The sequence below is a fragment of the Tenrec ecaudatus genome, chromosome 14, assembly GCF_050624435.1.
Source record: "Tenrec ecaudatus isolate mTenEca1 chromosome 14, mTenEca1.hap1, whole genome shotgun sequence".
Lineage (NCBI taxonomy): Eukaryota > Metazoa > Chordata > Mammalia > Afrosoricida > Tenrecidae > Tenrec > Tenrec ecaudatus.
This window is the reverse complement of record NC_134543.1, coordinates 4341548-4365866: the sequence shown is the minus strand read 5'-3', so window position 1 is coordinate 4365866 and position 24319 is coordinate 4341548. Positions and strand designations below refer to the sequence as shown.

The following is a 24319-nucleotide window of genomic DNA, read 5'->3' as shown; positions in this document are numbered from 1 at the left end:
TTTCTGACTCGGAGCGTTTCTACAACTACAAGACTCACTTCACCGATGGTTGCTTTAAAAACATGCAGCAGCAGCAGCGCCAGGCCTGGAGATCTTTAGCATGCCTGCACTGTGCCCCACGGACATCGTGGGGCTGGGTGCGGGGGACGTCTCAGGTTGTGTGTATGGTTGTTTTCAGTCTTGGTCCCACCACAGGAGGACGGCTGCTGCAGCCGGAGCCTGGTGTGTGTGTGTGTGTGTGTGTGTGTGTGTGTGTGTGTACGTTAGCCACGGTAGTACACTCCTGTTGCCCGCAGGTAGTAGATTTGGGTTTGCACCTCCAGCAGCCTCTGAGAGCTTGATCTGGAGCAGCCCCCATCTATCAGGAGGCTGAGTTGGGGTGGGGTGGGGGGCTCATGAATCGGCCAGGTGCCTCTGCCTAATGAGGTGCTGATCACCCTGGGAGCCAGGCTCCCCGCTCCGGGCATCACTGGGAATTGGGTGACCTGCACCATGGTGAATGGCTGGGATCCAAGGTGCATTTATTGTCAGAGGTGAATCCTGGTGGGTGCCCCTCCTCGCGTTCCTCCCCACCTACTCTCCTTTCCTCTGCCTCTCCCCATGTGTCTCCCTAGCCTGGCCACCAGGGATTCTCAGAGGGGCCAGCCCACTGGACTGTCACAGCTGTCCTGTCTGTTGCTGGGCAGCCAGCAGCATCCCTGCGTCCATCCACTAGATGCCAGTAGCAGCTCCCTCCCCCCACTGTGACAATCTGAAATATCTCAAGATGTTGCCAATGTCCCCTCGGGGGACAACGTTGCTCTCGGCAGAGAGCCATGGGTGAGGCCGGCTTCCCAGACAGGCACCCCTGGAAGCAGGAGAAGGCCCTGAGCACCCGAAGGTGGGGGTGGGATGGCTGTGTGTGGCAGCACACTGGAGACAAGGGTGCCCTCTGGCCGCCAGACGCCTCTGGTTTGGGGGCTGCAGCGGGGGGACTGAGGTGGATGGCAGGGTGGGGCAGGACGTACCTTCAGGAATTAGATGACCAGTGTGTCCTCAGGGCCCTCAGGGCTTCAGACGGTCCAGCAGTTCTCTGCACCAGCCATCCTATGATTGCTGACCCAGCGTGGGGGCTCCATGCCAGTGAGGCTACTGGTCACCTCTTTGGTAACCTGATACATCTGGGGATGGGCCACCTTACTGCTGGATGGGCAGGTCTGGGTATTGATCGTCTTGTGACTGGGCAGGTCTCATTGACGATGTCAGTGGTGAGTGGGCAGGTCAGGCTATTGATCATTTCATTGGTGAGTGGGCAGGTCTCAGTATTGATCATTTTGCCTGTCAGTGTGCAGGTCTGAGTATTGATCATCTTGTGAGTGGGCTGGTCTCAGTATTGATGATGCCAATGGTGAATGGGCAGGTCTGACTATTGATCATCTCACTGGTGAGTGAGCAGGTGCCAGTATTGGTCATTTTGCTCCTGAGAGTGCACGTCTGAGTAGTAACCATCTCGTGAAGTGGACAGGTCTCAGTATTGATTTCACTGGTGAGTGAGCAGGTCTGGCTATGGATCATCTCATTGGTGAGCGGGCAGGCCTGAGTACCAATTGTTTCCTGATGAGTGGGCAGGTCTGAGGAATTTGCCAGTGTGGTGGGCAGCACCATTTTGTCTCACTTTTTCCCCTCCTGCCCTCCGGAAGGTCCACACAGGGCTAGAAACCTGAACCCAGCCCTCCGAGGCCAGTGCCCATGGCATGTGAGCCGCCCACGCTGTGGCCCGGGATGTTGATTAGTAACTGGGGTGCCAAATAGGGCAGGCATTGGGGAAATCTAGCAAGGGGGGCCCTTGAGGTCAGCGCTGGCCTTTCAGGGGTGTGTGAGACGGTGAAAGTGATGTCCTGCTCTTCCAGAGCCCCTGCGCCCTCACCAGCTGGGCCCATGTCTGCCCATAGATGGCACAGACATTTGGGATTCGCTGGCCCTGGGTGCCATGGCCCCTCAACTTCCACCCCTTCATGCTGAGCGCAGCAGCCCTTCCTGCTGCCACCCCGCCCACTCCCCCAGCCTTTGTCACAGTGCAATCTCCCCCACCCTCCTGCCCCTGGCAAAGAGCAGCCGTCATCCTGCCCATGTGGGGTGGGTGGGCGGCAATGTGAGAGCCAGCTGGCACAGTCCCTTGGGTCACCAGCATCACAGTCAGCCCAGCACTTCCTGGGGTCTAGCTGCTGAACCACCCAGCCACTGTGCACAGCACCTGTGTGCAGAGAGGGGGCCACTTGGAGCATCCAGGGATGCCTCACCACCTTTGATTCTCCCACCTCTGCCCATGTGTGCATGCACATAAGTGTACTGTTAGTGTGTGTGTGCTTGCTTATATGCACTTAGTGTGTGCATGTATGTGTATATGCGCAGTTATTGCGTATGAACTGTCGGTGTGAACATATGTGTGCATGGTCCACATGGTGCATGCACACACACATGCAGTTAGTGTGTGCATGCATGCATGCACATGTGATGTTACTGTGTGTACACACACACTTGTGTGGAGGTGTGCACTGTTAGTGTGCGTGCACATGTGCAGCTAGTGGATGCACATGCATGCATGTATATGTTCATTCTTAGCATGCATGTATGCACTTTGTGTACATTGTGTGTACATGTGCACAGTGTGTGCATGATGGATGTCTGCACTATTAGTGGCTGTGCATATGCATGTGAACATGCCCATGTATGTGTGTGCTTGTGTGTGCTAGGGTGGGGTTCCTGGGTTCCCTTTCTCCATAAGGCAGCCCCCGGCGGTGTCTCCCACCTCTCTGAGTTCTTGGGCTATCTGCTTGCACCGGGAGACAAACCAGACCTCCGGTCCAGAAGCACCAGCTTCCGGCGCTGCCTGGCGAGGCTGACCAGCTCCCTGGCTGTGGGCAGCACATTGGAGGAAGCTGGCAGCGACGCAGAGGCAGAGCGTGCAGAAGTGCCGCAGGTTTTTCATATGGAAATGTGAAATAATGGGGTGATTAAATAGAGCTGTATATTAAAGTGCATCTGACATTAGAATTACCATAATGTGCTCTAGCCTTAGGCTGACTACTTTATTTGCCATCTGCGTCGGCCCCAAATCCCCCGGGGACGCGCTAAAATATTCTGAATAAACTCAGCTCCAGTTCTCATTGAGAGTAAAATACCATTTGTGGCACGTCGTATTGATTCGTCTTAATTGTGGTGCAGAAAAGAACATTCACCGGCTGATGACTTTTGTGCTCGGTGACAAGCTGGCTGGAGTTATTCTAACTAACACTGCAGTTGGTTAACCTGAGCGGCGGGCGGGCAGGCGGGCACATACCTCGCTGTAGCCCCGGAGGCCACCCCGCCCCCCGGGGTGCACAGCTGGGTGCCCCCACCCCTGCATGCCAGCCGGGGGCATGCGGGAGCCTGGCTGCCCATTTAAGGGCCCAGGAAATCACATGAGCTTCACAGGTCTGCACCCTGCCTCATCAGTCCTCACGGACACGCTCAAACCAATGGGGCTGGGGCAGTGGCGTGTCAGAGGGCCGCCACCTCTAGACTCTGCAGATTAAACAAGCAAAGCTGACAACGGGAGGACACAGCAGAGGCAGGAGGCAAAGGGGGCAGGGCGTCAGGGCGGGGGAGACGTAAAGGAAGAAGAGAAGAGACAGCTAACCAGGAGAAGCCACACGCCCTCACGGGCCAACGGAGGCTGTCGGGTCCCTGGTGTGTGGTGGTGGTGGGGTGCACAAGGCTTGGCACCCTTTAACAGGAAGCGAGTCACCGGAGGGAAAACACTGGTGATCCAGCCCTCGCCCCTGGCTCTCTGGGTCCACTCCTCACCCTATAATTGCCCATCATTAGACACCATTTAAATATTCCAACAGGCCACACACACACCGCGGGCTAGCGTGCTTTTATTGCCGATTCAGAACAAGGGAATAACCTTTAACTTGGGAGACGAATGAGACACATTTACAAGTGCATGTCTGCTGTTTTCTTGTGTTTTATCAATCCCCGCGGACCTGGGCACTTTTGCTGTAGCGCCACTCGGAACAATATACATATATTACTACTTGTTTGTAGTGTGTGCGTAACGAGTCCCCTCTGCATTGGCTAACCTATATAACTCGGCGCTGAGGCTCTCCATAACTCCACAACGTCAATTATCTCCTCGGAGCTAAACGAACAGGCCGTTCCAGCCAGATTTACCGCCCGGCAAAGCTGCTCGGGGGAGTGAGAGAGCGGAGGAGGTCGGGGTTGGGGGGGGGGGCAGTGCTTGCGTGGTGCAGGAAGTGGTGGACTATGGTAGGAGGGGACTTCCTGCACGGGTGTGCGTGGGGTGTGCCCACGCCGGCATGCACACACTCTCACGCTGACAGAGAGCTTACAGGCAGTAGGCTATAGACAAACATGCACTCAGCCATTCCCACCACTGCATGCACCTGCACAGCTCCCGCCTGCACATAGGGGATGTGAACACACACAGAGGGACATACATGCATGCACGTAGCCCTTCCAACCCTGACATGCCCGACAGACACAGTTCACACCCTCGTGCAGTATACTCAGACACATTCAAAGTCACACAGACACTCCAGGCAGTAACACTTGTGTATGTGCATACAAAATAGACATGCACATACGCACAGATGCAACTCAGACACGCTAACCCTCTCATCATGCCAACACTCACACAGGCCCATGTGTATATGTACCCTCCCACAGACACACACTCACGTTTGCGAGGGCACCGGCTGTACACGCTGGCACACAAATTCACTCCAGCAGCAGCCGTGCGCACCCCAGGACAACCTCCTCCCCCAGGTGCACTGTTTCCCATTGAGTAACAGAGACCTCGTGGGGTCTCTGCTAAATACCTGTCTCCAACCTCTAGAGCCCTCCAGGCACCGCTGGGTTCGGTGGGAAGGAGTTGTGCGTGCCAGGAACCCCCCAGCCCGAGCTCAGCTGTCAGCCCCCAGAGCCCTATAGAGACGGCCCCCTGGTCAGCCACAGGGAAGCCTGACATCATTCCCCATGCGATGTGTGGCCGGTGAGGAGTGGCGTCAGAAGGGAGACATTGAGAAGCACATGGTTCTTCCGCAGGCTGTGACATGGTAAGTCACCCTATGTCTGCCTGCGGCTCCTCCTCCGTCCCTGCCCGTGCAGTGTCACCGCTCTCGGTGATGGAAACTGCTTCAGCTTGGGGCTAACAGTCCCCAACCACAGAGCCGGGATGGGCAGGGGACAATGAGGCTGTTGGTGAGCCACTGGGCGTCCAGTGCCCGTGGCCATGGCGCTGTGTGACTACATGTTTATGCTTCTGTGGATCCCAATTCTGAATGGGGTAACAGACTGAGGGTGTCAGATTGGAGGCCAGCTGGAGAGGCTGAGTCGAAGCCCCCTTGATGCTGGAGTACCTCGTTGGGGTTTCCAGTCCCCTCTGCACTGTGGGATCATCATGGCATCACTGGCTGCCAGGTCAGTGGTTTGAACCCACCATCTGCTCCTCAGGAGAAAGACGAGGCTGTCTGCTCTTGTTACACTTTGCAGTTTCAGAAAGTCAGGGGACCAGCTCTCTATTCTGCGTGGCCCCTGCGAGTCAGTATTGACTATGGCAGTGGCTGACTTTTAAGGCGGGAGAGGGGTCTACTGAGACACAGAGCTCTGAGGGAAGTACCAGCGTCCCTTCAGTCTGTGCACGTGGACCTCGCATGCCCTGCAGGTTGCTGCTGCAACGTGAGTATCACATATACCGCGAGTCCCACAGAATTCTTGGGCTTCTTGGTGCTATACATCCATGCTTACACCCAACAGCCCCATACTGGTGGGCTACGCATTAGGCTGCTAACCAGAAGGTCAGTAGTTTGAAACCAGCAGCTGCTCAGAGGGAGCAAGACGAGGCTTTCTACTCCTGTATTGAGTTGCAGTCTTGGAAAGCCACAGGGGCAGTTCCACCTGGTCCTGTGCCATCCTCACAATTGTCCCTGTGCCTCAGCTCATGGTCTCAGTCACTGTCCATCCAGCTTGTCGAGCACCTTCCTCTTTCTCTGCCCCTCGACTCCAGCAAGCGTGATAGGTCCAGGGACTGGTCTCTCCCGACAACATGTCCAAAGTACCTGAGACCAAGTCTCGCCATCCTTGCCTCTGAGGAGCGCTCTGGCTATACTTCTTCCAAGGCAGATTTCTTTGTTCTTTTGCTGTTTGTTCCATAGTATTTTCAGTAGGGTTTATGCATTGGGCTGATGAACAGGTCAGAAGTTCGAAATCACTATCCACTCTGCAGGGGGAAAAATTAGACTTTCTACTCACGCCGAGAGTCACAGTCTCAGAAATGCACAGGGTGGTTCTCCCCTGTCTTGTCTGGTCACTCTGAGGCAGAAACAACTCGGCGGCCATGAGCTTGGTTGGGGTTGTTTGTTCAGGGGGCGGGCAGCATATTGTCATGATGCACAAGTTGGAAGGAGTGTGGGAATGAACCCAAAGGTGACCCAGAGGTGGGAGCTGCTCATGTGTGGCCGGAACCCCCGTCGGCTGTAGCCTTGCTGGGCTCCGGGCTGCCACACACCTTCTGTTTGCGGAAAACCCCGGGGTCTGCAGAAAGCCAGGTCTGCCTGCATGCAGGCGCTGTTCACAGGCCCTGTTCACAGGGTGGTGCAGGCCTGGAGCTTGGCTTCGACAGCAGCATCCTTCCTTCTGCTGAAAGGCTTCCTGGGCGCGGAGGGGACCTAGCAGCAGTGGCATCTGAGTCTCACCTGAGTCTCCTCCCTCGGTCTTTCTCACCCTCAGGTCCCTTCTGGGCCAAGGCCCCACCACCATGCCTTTGCATGGTCTTCTCTGCCATGCACTCCCTCTTCCTCCCTCCCTCCCTCCCCACAGCGACTCTTCTGCCTCTCAGGCTCAGCTCCTGGGCCTCCTTCTGCAGGAAGCCTGCCCCTGTCCCATGCCTGCCACACATCCCTTTCATTCAGGCACCTGGCAGCTCAGGTTGGTCCTCGCTTAAGGGTTCACTAAGGGCCCTCTGGGCTTCGGGCTTCCTGAGGACAGGGCCCAGCACCCAGCCCAGGCCCCCATACTTGCAGAGCTAGTGGGAGGGAAGGTGGGAGGGGCGGAAGCCAACTGCGCCTTCTGCTCCTGTTTGCCAGCGGCCGTCTGGCCTGCTGTCCGGCTGGGTTCCCCTGGCTTTCAAAGGAGTAGATGAAAGGGATGCTGCTTCCTAAGATCGACAATTTCCCACCTTGGGCTTGGAGTACAGCCCTGCCTCTAGGGCTTTGCTCAAGGACCAAGGATCGGGGATTGCACCAGATGGAAACATGATGAGCAGAATCCACTTGCTTGGCCTGGACCATGTGCTATCTGTCTGCAGGCCACACTGGCTGGCGCCCAAGTCCATTCAGACGGGCCTCTCTGCCTGGCAGCTTCCCCTGACCTGCCATGTCCCCAGGCTTTCCCCTAGGCTTGTGGAGGTTACTCTGCAGGTGCTGCCTTGCCCCAGACTGTCCTGTGTCCATGCCCACTCTCAACTCCCTCTTCCCTAAGCCACCTTATGGGGAGAGGTCATGGGTGATGGAGTCTTTACTCTGCTGTGCTAGCACCTGGTACCTGGTGGGTGGATGGATGTAGGGGTGGGTGGATGGCAGGTAGATGGATAGAGGGATGGGTAGGTGGGTAGATGATGGGAGATGGGTGAAGGGGGCAGCTGCATGGGTTGGGAGATGGCTGAATGGTGGGAGATGGATGGGTGGATAGGTTGGGGGATGGATGGATAGATTGAGAGATGGAAGTATGGTGGATAATGAGAGAGAGAGATGGATGGGTAGGTGGATGGATGCATAGATGATGGGGGGTAGTTGGGTTGGGAGATGGATGAATGGATAGTCTGGCAGAGGATGGATAATGGAAGATATGTGCATGGATGATGGGGGATGGAAGGATGAGTGAACGTGTAGGTTGGGGGATGGATGGATAGTGGAAGGTACTTGGATGTGTGGGTGGGTAGATGTTGGATGATAGATGGTAGGTTGGGAGATGGTGGGATATGGATGGATAGAAGGTGGGTGGGGAAATGGATGGATGGATGATAGGGGATAGGAACGTGAATGGCTGGGTATTTGGTGGGAGATGGCTGGATGGTTGAATGATGGATGGGTAGATTGATGATGTATGTATATATGTGTGATGGATGAATGCATGGATGATGGATGGATAGATGATGGATGGATGGATGCATACATGGATGATGGATGGATGGATGAATGCATGGATAATAGATGGATGTATGGGTTGGATGGATGGATGGGTGGGTGGGTGGTAGGGGTGGGTGAATGAGTGAAGGGATAGACTGATGTCACGGGACGGATGGATACATGCATGGATAAGGAAGGCCTGACCCTAGAGCATTGGGACAAGATTAGGTTCCTGTGCCAGTCACTTCCTAGGACTGCCTCTTGCTCCAGGTGACACTCACCTGCAGGCTTGTGCAGACCTGGCTCGCTCAAGGCACATTCCACGTAGCCTTTGCAACCGTAGCAAAGGATGCTGGGCATTTTCTCCTGACAGATGAAGCCCGCATGCTCACCTGGATACTGGCTAAGCTGACCATGGTGAAAAGCACTAGGCCTGAGTGTGGCCTCCTCCCTCACTTTTGGCTGAGGCCCTCCGGACTGGCCCAGTCCTGGCGGGTCTCCAGCCTCACTCCAGTGGCCGGTACATGGAGGTTGGCTGGCCCAGGCACGTCCACTGGGTCAGTTGAGGCAAGTGCGAGTGTGTGTGTGTGTGTGTGTGTGTGTATGTGTGTGTGTGTGTGTGTGTGTGTGTGTGTGTGGCCGCAGCTGAGGTACTGGGTTCGGCAGACTGGGATTTGAACAGCTGGCTCTGGGAACTTAATTGCTGTATGACCTTGGGCTGCTCACTCAGCTTTGGTTGACACCAGGTTCTTCCCTAAGATTGATATCCAAGCCTGTTTTCCCAGGTAACTCTGAGCACCCACCCGAGACCAGGAGTGGCACCCGCAGAGGGTTGCCCACTGACCCACCACAGCAACCAAGGGCATGTCATGATCATGTGGATGAGGTCACCCAGGTACAGGGGGATGCTGTGTGCATTCAGCATGCACACAGACCACTGGCCATCCTGTTGATGCTCACTCATGGCGCCCCTGTACGTCAGTAGAGCTGCACTTCCCAGAATTTCAGCCAGGACCAAACTCACTGCCAGCAAGTCCATACCGACTCAGAGCCCTGTTAAGGCAGTGGTGACACATGGGGCCACCAGCTGCAAGGTCAGCAGTTTGAAACCACCAGCCTCTCTGCTGGAGAACAAGGAGGCTTTCTAATGCCACCAAGTTACCTCCTAGGACCCCCCCGGGAGTTCTACTTCGTCCTGTAGGGTCGCTAGGAGGGTGTCAGCCACTGGCTGTTTTTTTGGAAGTCACCAGGTCTTTCTTCCGGGTGTCTGTGGGTGGACAGAAGCCCCCACCTTTCAATTAGCAGCTTCCTGTACCACGCAGACTCTGTGGGATGTGTCCTTAGGAGCCATCTAGCTGGTTGTGACTCATAGCGAGCCCACGGACTAGAGAAGGCAGCACTACCTACCCAGTCCGGCGCCATTCTCCCGGCCCTTGCTCTTGTTGCAGCCCTTGTGTTGATACATTTTGCTCAGGACGCCTCCCCGCCTTTCGCGGACCCTCCACAGTCCCTTTCCCCAGGGCCTGGTCCAGCCTGAGGACACTTCCAAAGGACAGGGGACAGAGGGTCACCATCCTCACTTCCAAGGAGCATTCTGGCTGCACTTTTTCTTCTGGTGGCCCGTGGTCTGCCCAGGGTTGCTCACCAGCTCTGTAACTGGAGCGTGTCACACGTCGTCGTCCATTTTCCGGCCTTGCCGCGAGGCGGAGGTGACTGGGAATGGCCTGGCTGGGGCTGGAGGCTCCACGAAGAGAACTTGGCTGCAGGCATACAGTGCAGGCTGTTGGAGGGGAGCTCTCCAGGGACCAGGAAAGAAAGTGAGGTGGGAAAGGTGAGAGGAGACACCACTGAAGGGGTGAGGGGCCAAGAGTGTGGGTCAGCAGTGTGCTCATATGTGCAGGCTAGATTCCTCTGGTGCTTGGGGGGTGACCTTCTGTCGCCCTAGCAGGGTAAATGGGCTGGGGTAGTTCTAGCTCTGTCCCAGTCCCGAGTCCTCTGAGATCCCCTAATGCCCCGAAGTCGGAGTGCTGCCTCCCTGCAGCGTGGGAGGAGCTGCGGGCTCTGCCAGCCATGGGAAGAGAAGCTGTTTGTGGAGCTGGCGAGCCCAGCCTAATGCGGAGGCGGCCGGGGCAGAACAGCCAGTCACGCAGTTCACACACCTAAGCAGATGCCCCTGCCCTGGGTGTTACTGACCTCTGGGGGCTCAGCTCTGGGAAAACAGGCAGGCAGATGGTGAGGGGTGCTGGAAGCCCAGTCCTGGCCCCTCCCCAAGGCATGCATCCACAGTCAGCATGCACGGAAGTAGCTATCAGGAGATCAGACAGAACATTGGATTGAGTCAATCTGACGCACAAGAGCTCTTGAAAGGGTTAAAGAGCAAGGAGGTCGCTCTGGGGACTAAGGGGCGTCTGACCCCAGCTGCGGGGTTTGCAGTCCCCTCTTCTGCACATGAGAGTCAGACACCGAATCAGGAAGCCTGAAAAAGACTTGATGTATCTGAATCGTGGTGCTGGAGGAGAATATTGAAAGTACCATGGTCTGCCAACAGGGCAAACTGATCTGTCTTGGAAGAAGTATGGCCAGAGTGCTCCTTAGTAGCCATGATACATCTCACGTCCCTGGAGAAGGACATCGTGATTGGCAAAGTAGATGGGCAATGACCAAGAGGATGATCCTCGAGGAGATGGACTGACACAGTGGCTGCAGCATTGGGCACAGACATTTAAATTGCAAGGCTGGTGCCAGCCAGGCAGTTTCTTTTCCTTCTGTACTACATCAGGTTGCTATGAGTTGGGCCCAACCCAACAACCCCTGACAACATCCTTATGCCGGTTGGCCATTGAGAGGAAAGGGCTGGCTTCACTGCACAGATGAGGAGCTTGGAGCTCCCCATGTCCAGGGTGTGGCCAAAGATCCTAGCTCCCAAGTGGCTGGACAAAGCCCAGGCCAGGTGGCAGCAAGGGCTCACTCACCTGGCTCCCCCACAAAGCTGGCACTCTGTTTGAATTAGTCTCTGTGGTGGGGCTTAGAGCAGGGACCGGTCCAGCAGAGCCCAGCCCAGGTACTAACGAACCTAAAATTCAGTAAGAACCCTGACCCCATCACTTCGAAGCTCTGTGAGATGCCACTGTGGATGAAGCTCTCGTGAGGCACAAGGAGACCCAGCATGGCTCCCGACAGATCCCCGACTTGCCAAACCTTTACCCACTTCTCTCTCCCCGACCCTCTGCTCGTCTCCCTCACAGCACTCACAATGATCACTAACAGAGTAGGCATGGAGAAGCCCTGGTGGAGCAGTGATTAAGGGCTCTCAGCTGCTCACTGTAAGGTCGGTGGTTCGAATCCACCAGCTGCTCCGCCAAGGAACGATGTGGCCATCTGCTTGTGTAGAGGTTGCACCTTGGAACTGATGGTGGGTTTATGGAGCTCCCTGTCTTGATCCGGACATGAGCCATCTCCTCAGCTGCCAGCCAGCTGCGTACCTGGCAGAGAGCTGCCCATTTGTTGCAGGGATGAAAGGCAAGTGAGGTCATTTCCTTAAGATACAGCGCCCACCCATTTAGTCAGCCCTTCCCCTCTTGAGTCTCCCCCATCCACCCAGGGATAGGAAAGAGGGGTCCCGCCCAGAGGCACAATCTGCTAAAGGGAACACAGGGCCTGCAGGGAGAGTGCAGGCTGGATTAGCCATGTCTGGCAAGGGCAGGGCCTAGAGGGAGAGTGCAGGCTGGATTAGCCATGTCTGGCAAGAACAGGGCCCAGAGGGCGTGGCCCTGTCAGAATGAGGCTGGCTCAGCACACAAGTCTCAATGAGGCCATGTATTGTTATTATTGTTGTAACTCCCACTGCTCTGCCACCACCACCACCCGCTGTGGACCACTGGCTCTGAAAGAGCTTTCTCTTTTCAACAAACGATACCTGTTCCTCTCGGTGAGCTCAGCAGTGTGATTTCACCGCCTTCCCGCTGCTCTGGCCAAAAGCAACACATTTCTACATCGTAGTTCATACCAGGTCGTCTCGAAAGCTAGACTCACGCTTCTTCTCAAACCTGGGCTGTTCCCAGCACACCCCTCCAGCACCTGTGCTCTGCGTCTTGTCTTGCCAGCTGTGTGCCCTTGGGCAGGTCGCCTGACCTCCCATCCAGACTCACCCTCTGCATGTACTCTGGCAGTGATGGCGGGCATGTCATACCTCAGGGGGTTGTTGGGAACCCGAGGTGTGAGGTCAGGCCTGCGGATTTCATGATGGCACATGGTCGGAGCCACTCCAGCTCTGCCATCTAGCTCAAAGAGAGCTGTGGATTGAGGGGCGCATTCAGAACCAGGGAGGGCGGCTATCATTTCTATGAATGACTAGGGTGTTAGGCTGGGCGGGCTAGCAAAACAAACCTGGTGATGTTCACAGTTGTGGAAGAAAGCTTTCTATCAAGAAGTGATCTTTTATCAAGAAGGCATCCCAGACCAACATACATCCCGGGTCTGGTCCTACTCCATTAGTCCCTCTTCAGCTTCACACAGTTACATACCAATGATGCTGAAAGATGAAGCTGGGTGATCACAGGGTGGTGGGTGCAGAGTCACGTGGATCCAAGGTCCATGGGAGCATGCAGGGCACCAACAGCCTTCAGATTGGACAGCCCATATGGGGCCACCCCTGAGGCAAGGCAAGGAGGGGGGTAGGGTCCCTAGTGTCTCGTATAAAGGGGCCACGCCTCCTAGGAGGCATCATCAGGCTGTGACCTGGCTGACAGGCTGGATTCCACCCTCCACAAGTGCAAACTGACATAAAATCAGACTGCCACAACCAGGCTGGGGGTCACATCCATTTGAAAACCTGCCAAGACCCCCAAACCAAACCAGTAGCATGGAGCCAACTGCAACTGAGCGGCCCGAGCAGGAACTGAGCCCTTGTGGGTCTCGGAGACTAGAAAGCCTCTTCTTTCTCCTGAGAAGCGGTTGGTGGTTTCGAACTGCAGACCTCCTGGTTCTTTAAAGTAGGTAGTAAGGGCTGGATGACTGCTCAGGGGAATGAAGGGAAACCACCCCTGGACTCTGTTGCCGAGCAGGCTCCTCACAGCTGTCCGTTCTCGCTTTCTAGCAGCCGCTCCCCAGTCCTTTCTGACCAGGGGGTAGCGTGGCGGGCAGGCCGGGGACCCCAGTGAGGTGAGCCAGGCACAGTTGTTTTGGTTCTCCGTGCACATGAAGTGTGCTAGGCGTCGGCCTGCTAACCGGGCAGTTTGGAACCACCAGCTGCTTTGAGGAAGAAAGATGAGGCTTTCTACTCTGTAAAGACTGTCCATCTCAGAAACCCATGGGGCCGTTCTCCCTGTCCTATTGGGCCTCTGGGAGCCGGCATCGACTTGATAGCAGTGAGGTGAGTTCTCACAATCGATGGAGAAGCCCCGGTGGTGCTGTGGGCTGCTCACCGCAGGGTCAGTGATTCCAGCCCAGCAGCTGCACCATGGGAGAGGACTGAGGCTGTCTGCTCCTGTGTCGACTGACCGGAGGGTCACTGCGGGGAGGAACCCGCTCACCGGCAGTGGGTAGGTTATCAGTGACACAGGCAGCCGCATGATGGAGAAGTGTGAAATGTGCTGCTGCTGACCAGCACGTGGCACAGGCGTGACATGTGTGAACACAGGCTGCCAGGCAATTTGCCGCCGGGCTTGTTCGATGCAGCGTCGCCACAAACCTTCAACCCCCAAACAAGACCCACTCCCATTGCGTCGATTCTGACAGACAGAATCGGCCAGTCCCTGTGGTTTTGTGAGAAGTCAAATTTTTCCTGGGGAGCAGCATCCAGTACGCCACCAGGTCTCAAAGAAAACGCAGTGTCTGCAGATCGCCGTGGAGCGAGGCCGGCCTGTGCCTTGTGGTTGGGGCCCCAGGGGTGGTAGCAGGCGTGGAGTCTCCATAGAGACTGGACACCTGGAATCCACACAGGCCTGGAAGTGCACCCTGTCGGCTGGCCCGGCGTAGTGAAGGCTCTCCCTTCTCACCCACCTGCCTCTCGGAGGGTGCACTCTGTGTTCGCTGGGGCCTCTTAGTGTGAAGCGGACCCCCTCAAGTTAGAAGGGACCCATGAACCTGAGGTGCTCTGGTGCCCCGCAGACTTGGGGTCAGGAAGCCCCAGGGGACGGTTGCCTAGGCCGACTGCTGTGTCTGTGACACGGGGACAGCCCTTTTCTGGCTTCAGCCGAGCGGTTCTGAGTCCCAGTGAGATGGCCTGATGCACCAGGAAACGCCAGCCCGGCCGTGAGGGGCCTGTGGTGCTTGCTCTTCCGACGTCCTACTGGCCCCTGTGCCTGCAGGCCAGCATGCAGCTCCGCTCAGTCTTAAGGACCCGGGTCAGCAGACTCACTCGCCTTTGCGGCTGAGAGAGACCCCCTCTGTCTTGTGGCGCTGGGTCATCCAAAATCATAAACCGAAACTCACGGCCATGCGGTTGGTTCCGACTCGTAAGGACCACGTAGGACCATGTAGAGCTACCCATCTTCCAGGGGTGGTGGTGGTGGTTGCTGTTGTTATTAGGTGTCGGGTCTCTTCTGACCCATAGTGACCGTACGCACTGCAGAACAAAACCCCACCCGGTCCGGCACCATGCTCACAATTGTTCCCATGCCTCAGCTCATTGCTTCAGCCTGATTCCGGCCCTCTCCTTCAGGGCCTTCCTCCTGCAGCTGCCTCTCCTCTTTCCCAAGCATGATGTGCTTCTCCAGGGACTGGTCTCTCCTGACCACATGGCCAAGGTACGTGAGACGAAGTCTCACCATCCTTGCCTGCCTCCAAGGAGCACTCTGGCTGAGCTTCTTCCAGATCTTCCAAAACAGACTTGTCCATCCTTTGGGCAGTCCGGGGTCCTTTTAATCTCCTTACTCAGCACCACAATTCAAATACACCAGCTCTTCTTCAGTCGTCCTTATTCAGGGTTCAATTTTCACATGCGATGTGGTGACCGAAAAGACCACGGCTTGGGGCCAGCACACCTGAGTCCTCTGAGTAACCCGAGTCCCTGAGTTCAACCCTCGAAAGAGTCCCTTTAACGCCAGCTCGTCGCTGAGGCTCCTTCCAGGACGCTGGTTGCCACCAGCCTAGTGCACAAAGGCTCCTGCCTAAGCGGCCGCACTCCAGGACTAGCCTCAAGGCAGATGATTCAAGCCCTCCCCTAGTGCTGCTGGAGAAACACCTGGCTGTCTGTGTCTGTAGGCGGTGGTGGTGACAGGCTGTCCAGTCCAGGCCGACTCACGGACACCCTGCAGGGGTAGACTAGAACTACTCCCTGGGGTTTTTAAGGCTTTGCCCTTCGGGCCTCTCTTCCTGGACACCACTGGATGGATTTGAACCGCTGAACTCCTGGTAGGAGTCCCCAGCGCTTATGCACTGGAGCCGCTCTGTTCTGTGATGCATAGGCTGCTGTGTTTGGAAGTGGCTCACGGGCCACAGGTTTGGCTTTGTGGTTTTGGTCCACGCATCCCATCCCTGGATTCGTTCGACCATCACAGGTGTGTGATGGTTGGGAAGCTGGTAGGAGGCCTGGTGGCATAGTGGGTTGCTAAACACAGGTTGCTAACCACAGGGTCAGCACTTCAAAACCACCAGGAGCCCCACGGGAGAAGAGACAAAGCCCCGTACTTCCAGAAAGTGTTACAGTAACAACACAGGTGTCTTAGTTTTCTTCTGTTGAGGTGGCCTGCTGGACCCCCATACGCCCTGCGGCAGGGTCAGTGTGAAGCCTCCAAAATCGACAGCGATCGTGAGGTGGGTCCCACGATTCAGAGAGACTTTTTCAAGGGTCTCTCTTTGTGGTTTCTGACAGCTGGTGCTAACCACGCTGAGGGTAGACAGCGGGCTCTTGGGAGAGACTGGCCCCATGCTCCGAGTGGCCCACTGGGAGCTGGAGAGGGTGTGTTGAAGTGTGTGTTGTTGGGCGCCTTGGAGGCATTTCTAACTCATTGTTACCCTGTGCATAACAATGAAACACTGCCAGGTCCTCCAGCCGATTCCGACACAGTGACCCGACAGGACAGAGGAGAATTGTCCCTGTGGGTTTCCGAGACCAGACATCTTTATGGGGAGAGACAGCCTCATCTTCCTCCCACGGAGCAGCTGGTGGGTTCTAACTGCTGACCAGCGCTCCTTCCTGGTGCCCCCAAACCCATGAGCTGTGAGCTCACGAGACTGTTCTCACAAGTCTCGGTGGCCGTGTGGCCCCTGCTCCTCTGGCTTGGAGGAGGTGGCGTGCCCAGAAAGGAGAGGGTGTTGCAGAGGAGATGTCTGGCCCCAGGAAGGAGTGTGGCCAGGCCCCAAGTCTGAATCTGTCGCGTGGACAAGGAGCCCCCTGCGACAGTGCACGCCGTGGGTTTGAAATGTGCAGCGAGGTTTGGAAGAGGAAATCATTGTGAGTGGCTCTTCAAAGGCCCTGACATTGTTCAGCTCTTGAAAGCGGGGTGCGCCAGTGCTCAGGGCGACTTCTGGGCAAGAGATAACCCTGGAGTGATAATATGGAAATGAGCACCTCGTTTAAAAACGGAGAGGGAGGGCAGGGCAGGGGAGGGAGGGTTGTCTAGAGAAGAAGGCCTTTGAGGGCTGGGAGATTTTAACACACACACACACACACACACACACACACACACACACACACACACACACACACACACACACACACACACACACACACACACACACCCTCTGGAGCTGTCAGTGACCCTGGCCATTGTGTGAAGCCAGGTGGCTTAGATCCGAAGATGCTCAGAGGCCCCAGGCAGAGCCTGTCCCGACCCAGGGCCCGAGGCCCACTTGCTGAGCAAACACAGCGAATTACAGACAGGTCACTTCCTCCCATGTCGCTCCAGGTCAGAGATCCCGAGGTCTCTCTTCCTTCGTTCTACACGAGCAGAGCACCCCCAGCGGGGGCTTCACAACATGTAGCCACATGCTTCCCGCCAACTGCCCGCTTTCAGATGTGTGTGCGCGCGCGTGTGTGTTTTGGTTTTGGTTTTGAAATTTTAATCAGCCGTAGAGCAGTCTTCATTCCCAGCCTGCCCTTCCCTCACCAGCCACAGAACTTTCTAGAAAAAAGCATGGCTGCCAGAACCAGGAACAGGAAGCGCTTGAGAGATACCCAAGGAAATGAAGTCGCTCAAGGCGGGAGATGGGGGTGGGGGGCAGAGAGGAGGGGCGGGAGCGTGACCAAAGAAACATCAGGAGCCCGAGCAGCTGCGCCTCACGAAGCCGTTACCGAGAGTGGCTGGGGCCAGGTGTGCCCTTCAAGTTCACGATCTGTGGTCTTGTAGGACATGGCCCTTCCACTGTGTTACTGGTTTCTGTGTCAGAGAGAGGCTTTTATTTGTGTCCTTACTGTTGGCTGAGTTGTCCTGCCTTGCTCTAAAATGGGAGCGGAGGTGTCGGCTTCAACGGAGCTTTTGGCCTGTTCTTGCTGAGAGGCTGTCGGAAGTGAAATGGTCAGCTTCCCCAATACCATGAACTAACCAGCCCAGGGCAGGCCAGGGGCATCCTCAGCTGACCCAGGGGGAGTCTGGCACCTTCTGGTAGCTGAGTGGCCTTGGGGAGGGGAAGTGGTCGGAGGCCTGTAGTCTCCCCACTGCCTGTCAGTACCATGACCGCCCAGGCCGTGGGAAGGCCTCCCTACCGGTTTCCAGTGTGGGCAGCTGATATACCTAGACGTAGTGGGAGACGGAATTACCCAGACACTCTGGAGAAAGAAAGGGGCCTCCTGGAGCCGTGTAAATGTGAGGGGAGGCTGGACGTCACTACTCTCTCGCCACCACCAGACACAGGATCACAAAGCAGTCTCACTTGTGAGTGAAGCGCCCAGTTATCGCCAACCTTGTGAAGTTGTCTGGGTTCTCTTAGTGTTGGCTCTTCGGGCCTGGCTGGTGCTGTTGGCCTGGCAGAGCCTCCACCATGGCCCTGGGACAGGGCGGCACAATGCATTTTTGTGACACTGTTAGTCTGTGAGGGGAGTTGTCAGAATTTTCTAGATGGGCTCACGGGCCCACACTCGTGACTCCAACCAACCCTTAGCTGGACCTTTGGCCCCTGGGTGGGAGCCCTGGTGGCGGTGTAGTGTTTACACATTGGGCTGCCATCCACATAGTCGGCAGTTCAAAACCACCAACAGTTTCCCAGGAGAGAGGCTGGACTTTCTACTCCTGTAAACAGTCACATGCTCAGGAGCCCACAGGGTGTCGCTGTGAGTCAGCATTGCCTCGATGGCAGTGAGTTTGGCTTGGGTTGGTCCCTGTCTTGGCTGAATTTTAACGGTTGGCTCCCGAATGGTTAGGTGGAAAACAAGAAATGTTCCAGCTCTGGGATTCCAGAAAGCCCTTTAGTCCCTAGTAGCACTGCTGTGCTGTGGGTTAGACATTGGACTGCTAACTAATTGCAAGGTCCGCAGTTCAAACCCACCGGCCACTCCAAAAGAGAAAGGGGAGGCAATCTGCTTCTGTAAAGATTTGGGGTCTCAGAAACCCCACAGAAGGTCCCTGTGGGTTGGGTTTGGGGATTTTTTTTAAGCTTCTCACTCCTTGTCGAAGCTGGGTGTGGCCATCCAGTGACACTGTCACGGGGAGTCCCCTGGGCGTCCCCTGGGCGTCTGTGATGTTTAAATCTGTCCAGGCCAGTGGGGTTTGGGAAAACAGAAGGGGTGTTAGGATCTTGGCTGTCTCAACTGTCTCTGGGGCGGTCTTCCTTCTCACGTTTCCTTCGCCGGCCAGCATGTATGAGGACAGAGGCAGGGCCTGTCCGTACCTGTCTCTTGTCTGGGAGGAGCTCTGAATGCTTCAGACTGGTGAAGAAGCCAGCCTCAGCCCCGCTTGGGAGAGGGCAGCCAGCACACGGCTTGTTTGATAACTGCCCCGAGGATGGACAAAGGCTGTGAAGTCCTGGCCCAGTGTGACCTGACCCGTGTCCCATACTGGTCACTGATGCAAGGTCACCAGGGCCCATGTCTCCAACACAACAAACTGCACGTGCAGCTGTCTGCCCTGTTAGACTTGGAATCATTTCAAAATTAATTAGCTGTTTGACAAAGGACGTTGGAATGCTCCTTTTGCTGCATGTCTCCTGACACCCCCCCCCCCGCCGGGGGTCTGGGGTGGGGTGGGGGTGGTATCTGATGGATGTTAAATTCTCCATCAAGGAGGGGTGTGTGTGAGAACCAAGGGGAGGGGCGCCAGCACCCAGGTGGTCACAACAGCTTCCTATAGGCGTTTTCTCTCCGGCTCTAGGTTTCTTCTGTTTTCTAGCGTCCTTGCCTGGTCTGTGCCCTCACACACTAGAGCTTCCCATCACTAGATCCCTGTGAATCACAGCTATTTCTTGTCTAGAAAAAAAAGGGGGTGTTTACTGGACAGTTCAGTTTGATGGGGTCTTGTAGAACTTCCTGGAATGAGATGTCCTTGGAATAAGCGGCTCTCCCCCAGAGGTGGTTTTGTCCCTGCAGGGGACATAGTCTAGCTGTCCTGTCAAGGTTGCTGACACAGAATCGCCTCGAGGGAGGGCAGGGGGGTGTTTTGTTTTGACAGGGCTGCTTTGAGTTAGAATCCACCGATAGTGTGGGGCTTCTAGTCTGTGCACCATTGCCCAGACGAGGTTCTGGGTTGAGAAAAGTATTGTGTTACACCATGAAACAAAAGGTGGGTGGTTCGAATCTCCCCCTGCAGCACCTCAGAAGAAAGACCTGGTGGAGTTTTCCTAGAATCACGGCCGTTGAACTCTCTATGGGGCACAGTGCTGCCCTGAACACGAGGATTTGTGGTTGGGAGACATTTTTCATCGCCAGGTTGCTTGTGGTATGTAGTCTGTTCCAATTCATAGCAACCCGACAGGGCAGGGCAGAACTGCCACGCGTGGGCCTCAGAGAGGCTGGTGGTTTCAAATGGCCGACCTTGACACCAGCAGCCCAACATGCATCCCTTGTGCCACCACAGTCCACTTAAAATGCCCCCCCTTCCCCTCCCCTTCCCCCAACAGAGTCCCAGAGCTCCAGGTTAACGTTGCCCAGCTTGAGAAAACCTGCCCTGGATGGTGCTTGGGAAGAGAGCCTGGCATGGCTGAAGTTTTCTAGACTAACCCTGAACAGGAGAGCAGGAAGCCTCCTCGATCTCACGGGGTGGGGGTGCCAGCTGCTGACCTTAGGTTAGCAGCCCAAGGTCTGAGACACCACTGGGTCTCCAAGGCTCCTGCCTTCTGTGGGAGGAGCCAACCTTTATAAAATACCACTATGGGACAAGAGAGGAGCCCTGGTGGCCTCATGGTTACTTGTGGGGCTGCTGGTTACCAGGTCAGCAGTTCAAAGCCAGCAGCTGCTCTTAGGGAGAAAGACAGGGCTTTCTATTCCTGTAAAGAGTTACAGACTGGGAAACTCGCAGGCCGGTTCTAGGGGCAGTGTGAAGAGTTGGCTTAGGCTTGATGGCAGTGACTTGTGTTTTGTTTTAGGGTATTTTGTTTGCTTGTTTATGGGACAATAGGTGTTACATAAATGGGCTCCTGGTGACATGGTGGTTACACCTTGGGCTGCTACCTGCAAGGTCAACTGTTCAAAACCACTAGCCGCTCAGAGGAAGAAATAAGGGGCTTTCTACTCCTGTAAGAGTAGAAAATTTGACTCCTCTAAGTCTCGACAACTCACAGGGCCAGTTCTACTCTGCACTGTAGGGTCGCTATGGGTCGGCATGGACAGGATGGCAGTGAGTCACAGTCACACAGGGGAGAGTCAGGGTGGCACGGTGGTTAAGTGTTTGGCCGTTAACTGAAAAGTCAATGGTTCGAGCCCACCTGCTGATCTGCAGGAGAAAGATGTGGCAGCCGGCTTCCATAAAGATGACCAAACCCAACCCAATTCACTGTCCTCGAGTGAGTTCCGACTGAAAGCCACCATGTGAAAGTCCCACTTAGGACTCTCAGGGGCAGGGTTTTAGGGTCGCTGGAACCGGCATCCTCGCCTAGCCTCTGGGAGCAAGTGTGGGGATGGAAATACCTTTTCCTTGGGGGATGAGGGAAGTGGGAAGCCCAGGCCTAAGAAAAAGGGACCTCTGTCTGAGGCTGCTTGGCAGGCCCGGGCTTTGAGCCAGGACACCCCCCTCCCCCACCAGCCCTTGGGTGGAGAAGAGCCAGTGGGGCCCAGGAGCTGGTGATTCGGAGCCCTGGTGGTGTAGCGATTAAGTCTCTTCCCTGCCAACCAACAAGTCAGGGTTGGAACCTCGGCAGCCCTGTGGTGGCCCAGCGCCCTCCTGCCCCCTCTCACCCGTGTCCGCCTCTCTGCCCTGTGTCTCCCCAGGTAAAGACGAGCCTTCCAGCTACATTTGCACAACATGCAAGCAGCCCTTCACCAGCGCCTGGTTCCTGCTGCAGCACGCGCAGAACACGCACGGCTTTCGCATCTACCTGGAGCCGGGCCCGGCCAGCAGCTCGCTGACCCCGCGCCTCACCATCCCGCCACCGCTAGGGCCCGAGGCCGTGGCCCAGTCCCCGCTCATGAATTTCCTGGGCGACAGCAACCCCTTCAACCTGCTGCGCATGACGGGCCCCCTCCTGCGCGAGCACCCAGGCTTCGGCGAGGGACGCCTGCCCGGCACGCCGCCCCTCTTCAGCCCGCCGCCGCGCCACCACCTGGACCCACACCGCCTCAGTGCCGAGGAGATGGGGCTCGTCGCCCAGCACCCCAGTGCCTTTGACCGAGTCATGCGCCTCAACCCCATGGCCATCGACTCGCCCGCCATGGACTTCTCTCGGAGGCTGCGCGAGCTGGCGGGCAACAGCGCCACGCCTCCGCCCGTGTCCCCGGGCCGCGGCAACCCTATGCACCGGCTGCTGAACCCCTTCCAGCCCAGCCCCAAGTCCCCGTTCCTGAGCACGCCGCCGCTGCCCCCACTGGCCCCCGGGGGCACCCCGCCGCCGCAGCCCCCGGCCAAGAGCAAGTCGTGCGAGTTCTGCGGCAAGACCTTCAAGTTCCAGAGCAACCTGATCGTGCACCGGCGCAGCCACACGGGCGAGAAACCCTACAAGTGCCAGCTGTGCGACCACGCCTGCTCGCAGGCCAGCAAGCTCAAGCGCCACATGAAGACGCACATGCACAAGGCAGGCTCGCTGGCCGGCCGCTCCGACGACGGGCTCTCGGCGGCCAGCTCCCCGGAGCCCGGCCCCAGCGAGCTGACCGCCGAGGGCCTCAAGGGGGCCGACGGCGACTTCCGCCACGAGAGCGACCGGTCGCTGGGCCACGAGGTCGAGGAGGAGGAGGAAGAGGAGGAAGAGCTGGAGGAGGAGGAGCTGCTGCTGGAGAACGAGAGCCGGCCCGAGTCCAGCTTCAGCATGGACTCGGAGCTGAGCCGCAGCCGCGAGAACGGCGGCGTGGGCGTGGGCGGCGTGGGCGTGGGCGCGGGCGGCGCCAAGCTGCCCGACGAGAAGGCGCTGGTGCTGGGCAAGGTCATGGAGAACGTGGGCCTGGGCGCGCTGCCGCCGCCCTACGGCGACCTGCTGGCCGACAAGCAGAAGCGGGGCACCTTCCTGAAGCGCGCAGGCCCCGGGGACCCCGGCGACGACGAGGACCCCGGCGGTGGCGTCGTGGGGGACCCGGGCGCAGGTGGTGCCATCAACGGGCGCGGCGGCTTCCCGGGCGCCGAGCCCTTCCCGGGGCTCTTCCCGCGCAAGCCCGCGCCGCTGCCCAGCCCCGGGCTGCCCAGCGCGGCCAAGCGCATCAAGGTGGAGAAGGACCTGGAGCTGCCGCCCGCCGCGCTCATCCCCTCGGAGAACGTGTACTCTCAGTGGCTCGTGGGCTACGCCGCGTCGCGCCACTTCATGAAGGACCCCTTCCTGGGCTTCACGGACGCGCGCCAGTCGCCCTTCGCCACCTCGTCCGAGCACTCGTCGGAGAACGGCAGCCTGCGCTTCTCCACGCCGCCGGGCGACCTGCTGGACGGCGGGCTGTCGGGCCGCAGCGGCACGGCCAGCGGGGGCAGCACGCCGCACCTGGGCGGCCCGGGCCCCGGGCGGCCGAGCTCCAAGGAGGGCCGGCGCAGCGACACGTGCGAGTACTGCGGCAAGGTCTTCAAGAACTGCAGCAACCTGACGGTGCACCGGCGGAGCCACACCGGCGAGCGGCCTTACAAGTGCGAGCTGTGCAACTACGCATGCGCGCAGAGCAGCAAGCTCACGCGCCACATGAAGACGCACGGGCAGATCGGCAAGGAGGTGTACCGCTGCGACATCTGCCAGATGCCCTTCAGCGTCTACAGCACCCTGGAGAAACACATGAAAAAGTGGCACGGCGAGCACTTGCTGACTAATGACGTCAAAATCGAGCAGGCCGAGCGCAGCTAAGGCGCGGCTGCCCCCCAACCCCGCCCGCCCCCCGCCCGCCCGCCTGCCCGGCAGCCCCTCCCTGTACAGTGGACCTATTGCCAACCGAGCGAATGCTGACCCCGCCCTGCCCGCCGGCCTGCAGCCCGGCCCGGCCTCGTGCCAGCCGGGGGTCCAGGCTGGGGGTGTCTGCAGCCGCGCGGGCCCAGGGAGCCGGGCCAAGGATGGATTGAGGCAGTTGACATTGTGGAGCCTTTTAACTGTGCAATAATTTCTGTATTTATTGGGTTTTGTCATTTCCTTTTGTTTTCAGTTTCTCTCTCTCTCTCTCTCTCTCTCTCTCTCTCTCTCTCTCTCTCTCTCTCTCCCTCCCTCCCTCCCTCCCTCCCTCCCTCCCTCCCTCCAGTCGCCTGTGCAGCAGGTGCGCTTTCTCCTTTCTGTTCAAACTCACCCTCCCTACCCCACTTGACACCGTCCTTGGACAGCCACCCGCTTCATCATCTGTTGCCCCCCCTCCCCCAAGTAAACAAAACTCAGTAGTCGCCTGAGCTGATTTACAATGCAGAAGGGAAGCGTCTCTTTTAAATTTAAATTATAATTTTTTGTGGGAGGGGGGGTGGGGTGGGCGGGTGGGAGGGGACAGGGTGGGGGCACTGCTGTTTTCTTATTTTGAAACTTTAAGCTAAGCATGTGTAATTTCTTGTGAAGAAGCCAACACTTAATGACTTTTAAAGTTGTTTACTTGTTTTAATTCCTTCGCTTTTCTTTGGTCCTGAGATTGAGAAGAAAAAAAAAAAGGAAAAAGACCCCACAAACAAACAAACAATAATGATGAG

General features: G+C 57.1%; 1 protein-coding gene across 1 annotated transcript in view; it reads left to right on the top strand.

The window, feature by feature from the left end:
• Positions 1-24006, top strand: part of BCL11B (BCL11 transcription factor B) — an 85884-nt gene extending 61878 nt beyond the window's left edge. The window contains exon 4 of the mRNA XM_075531613.1: positions 21466-24006. Coding sequence (XP_075387728.1) covers positions 21466-23504 — 2039 coding nt within the window. The 3' untranslated portion in view covers positions 23505-24006. The remainder of the gene's footprint in view (positions 1-21465) is intronic.
• The last annotated feature ends 313 nt before the right edge of the window (positions 24007-24319 follow it).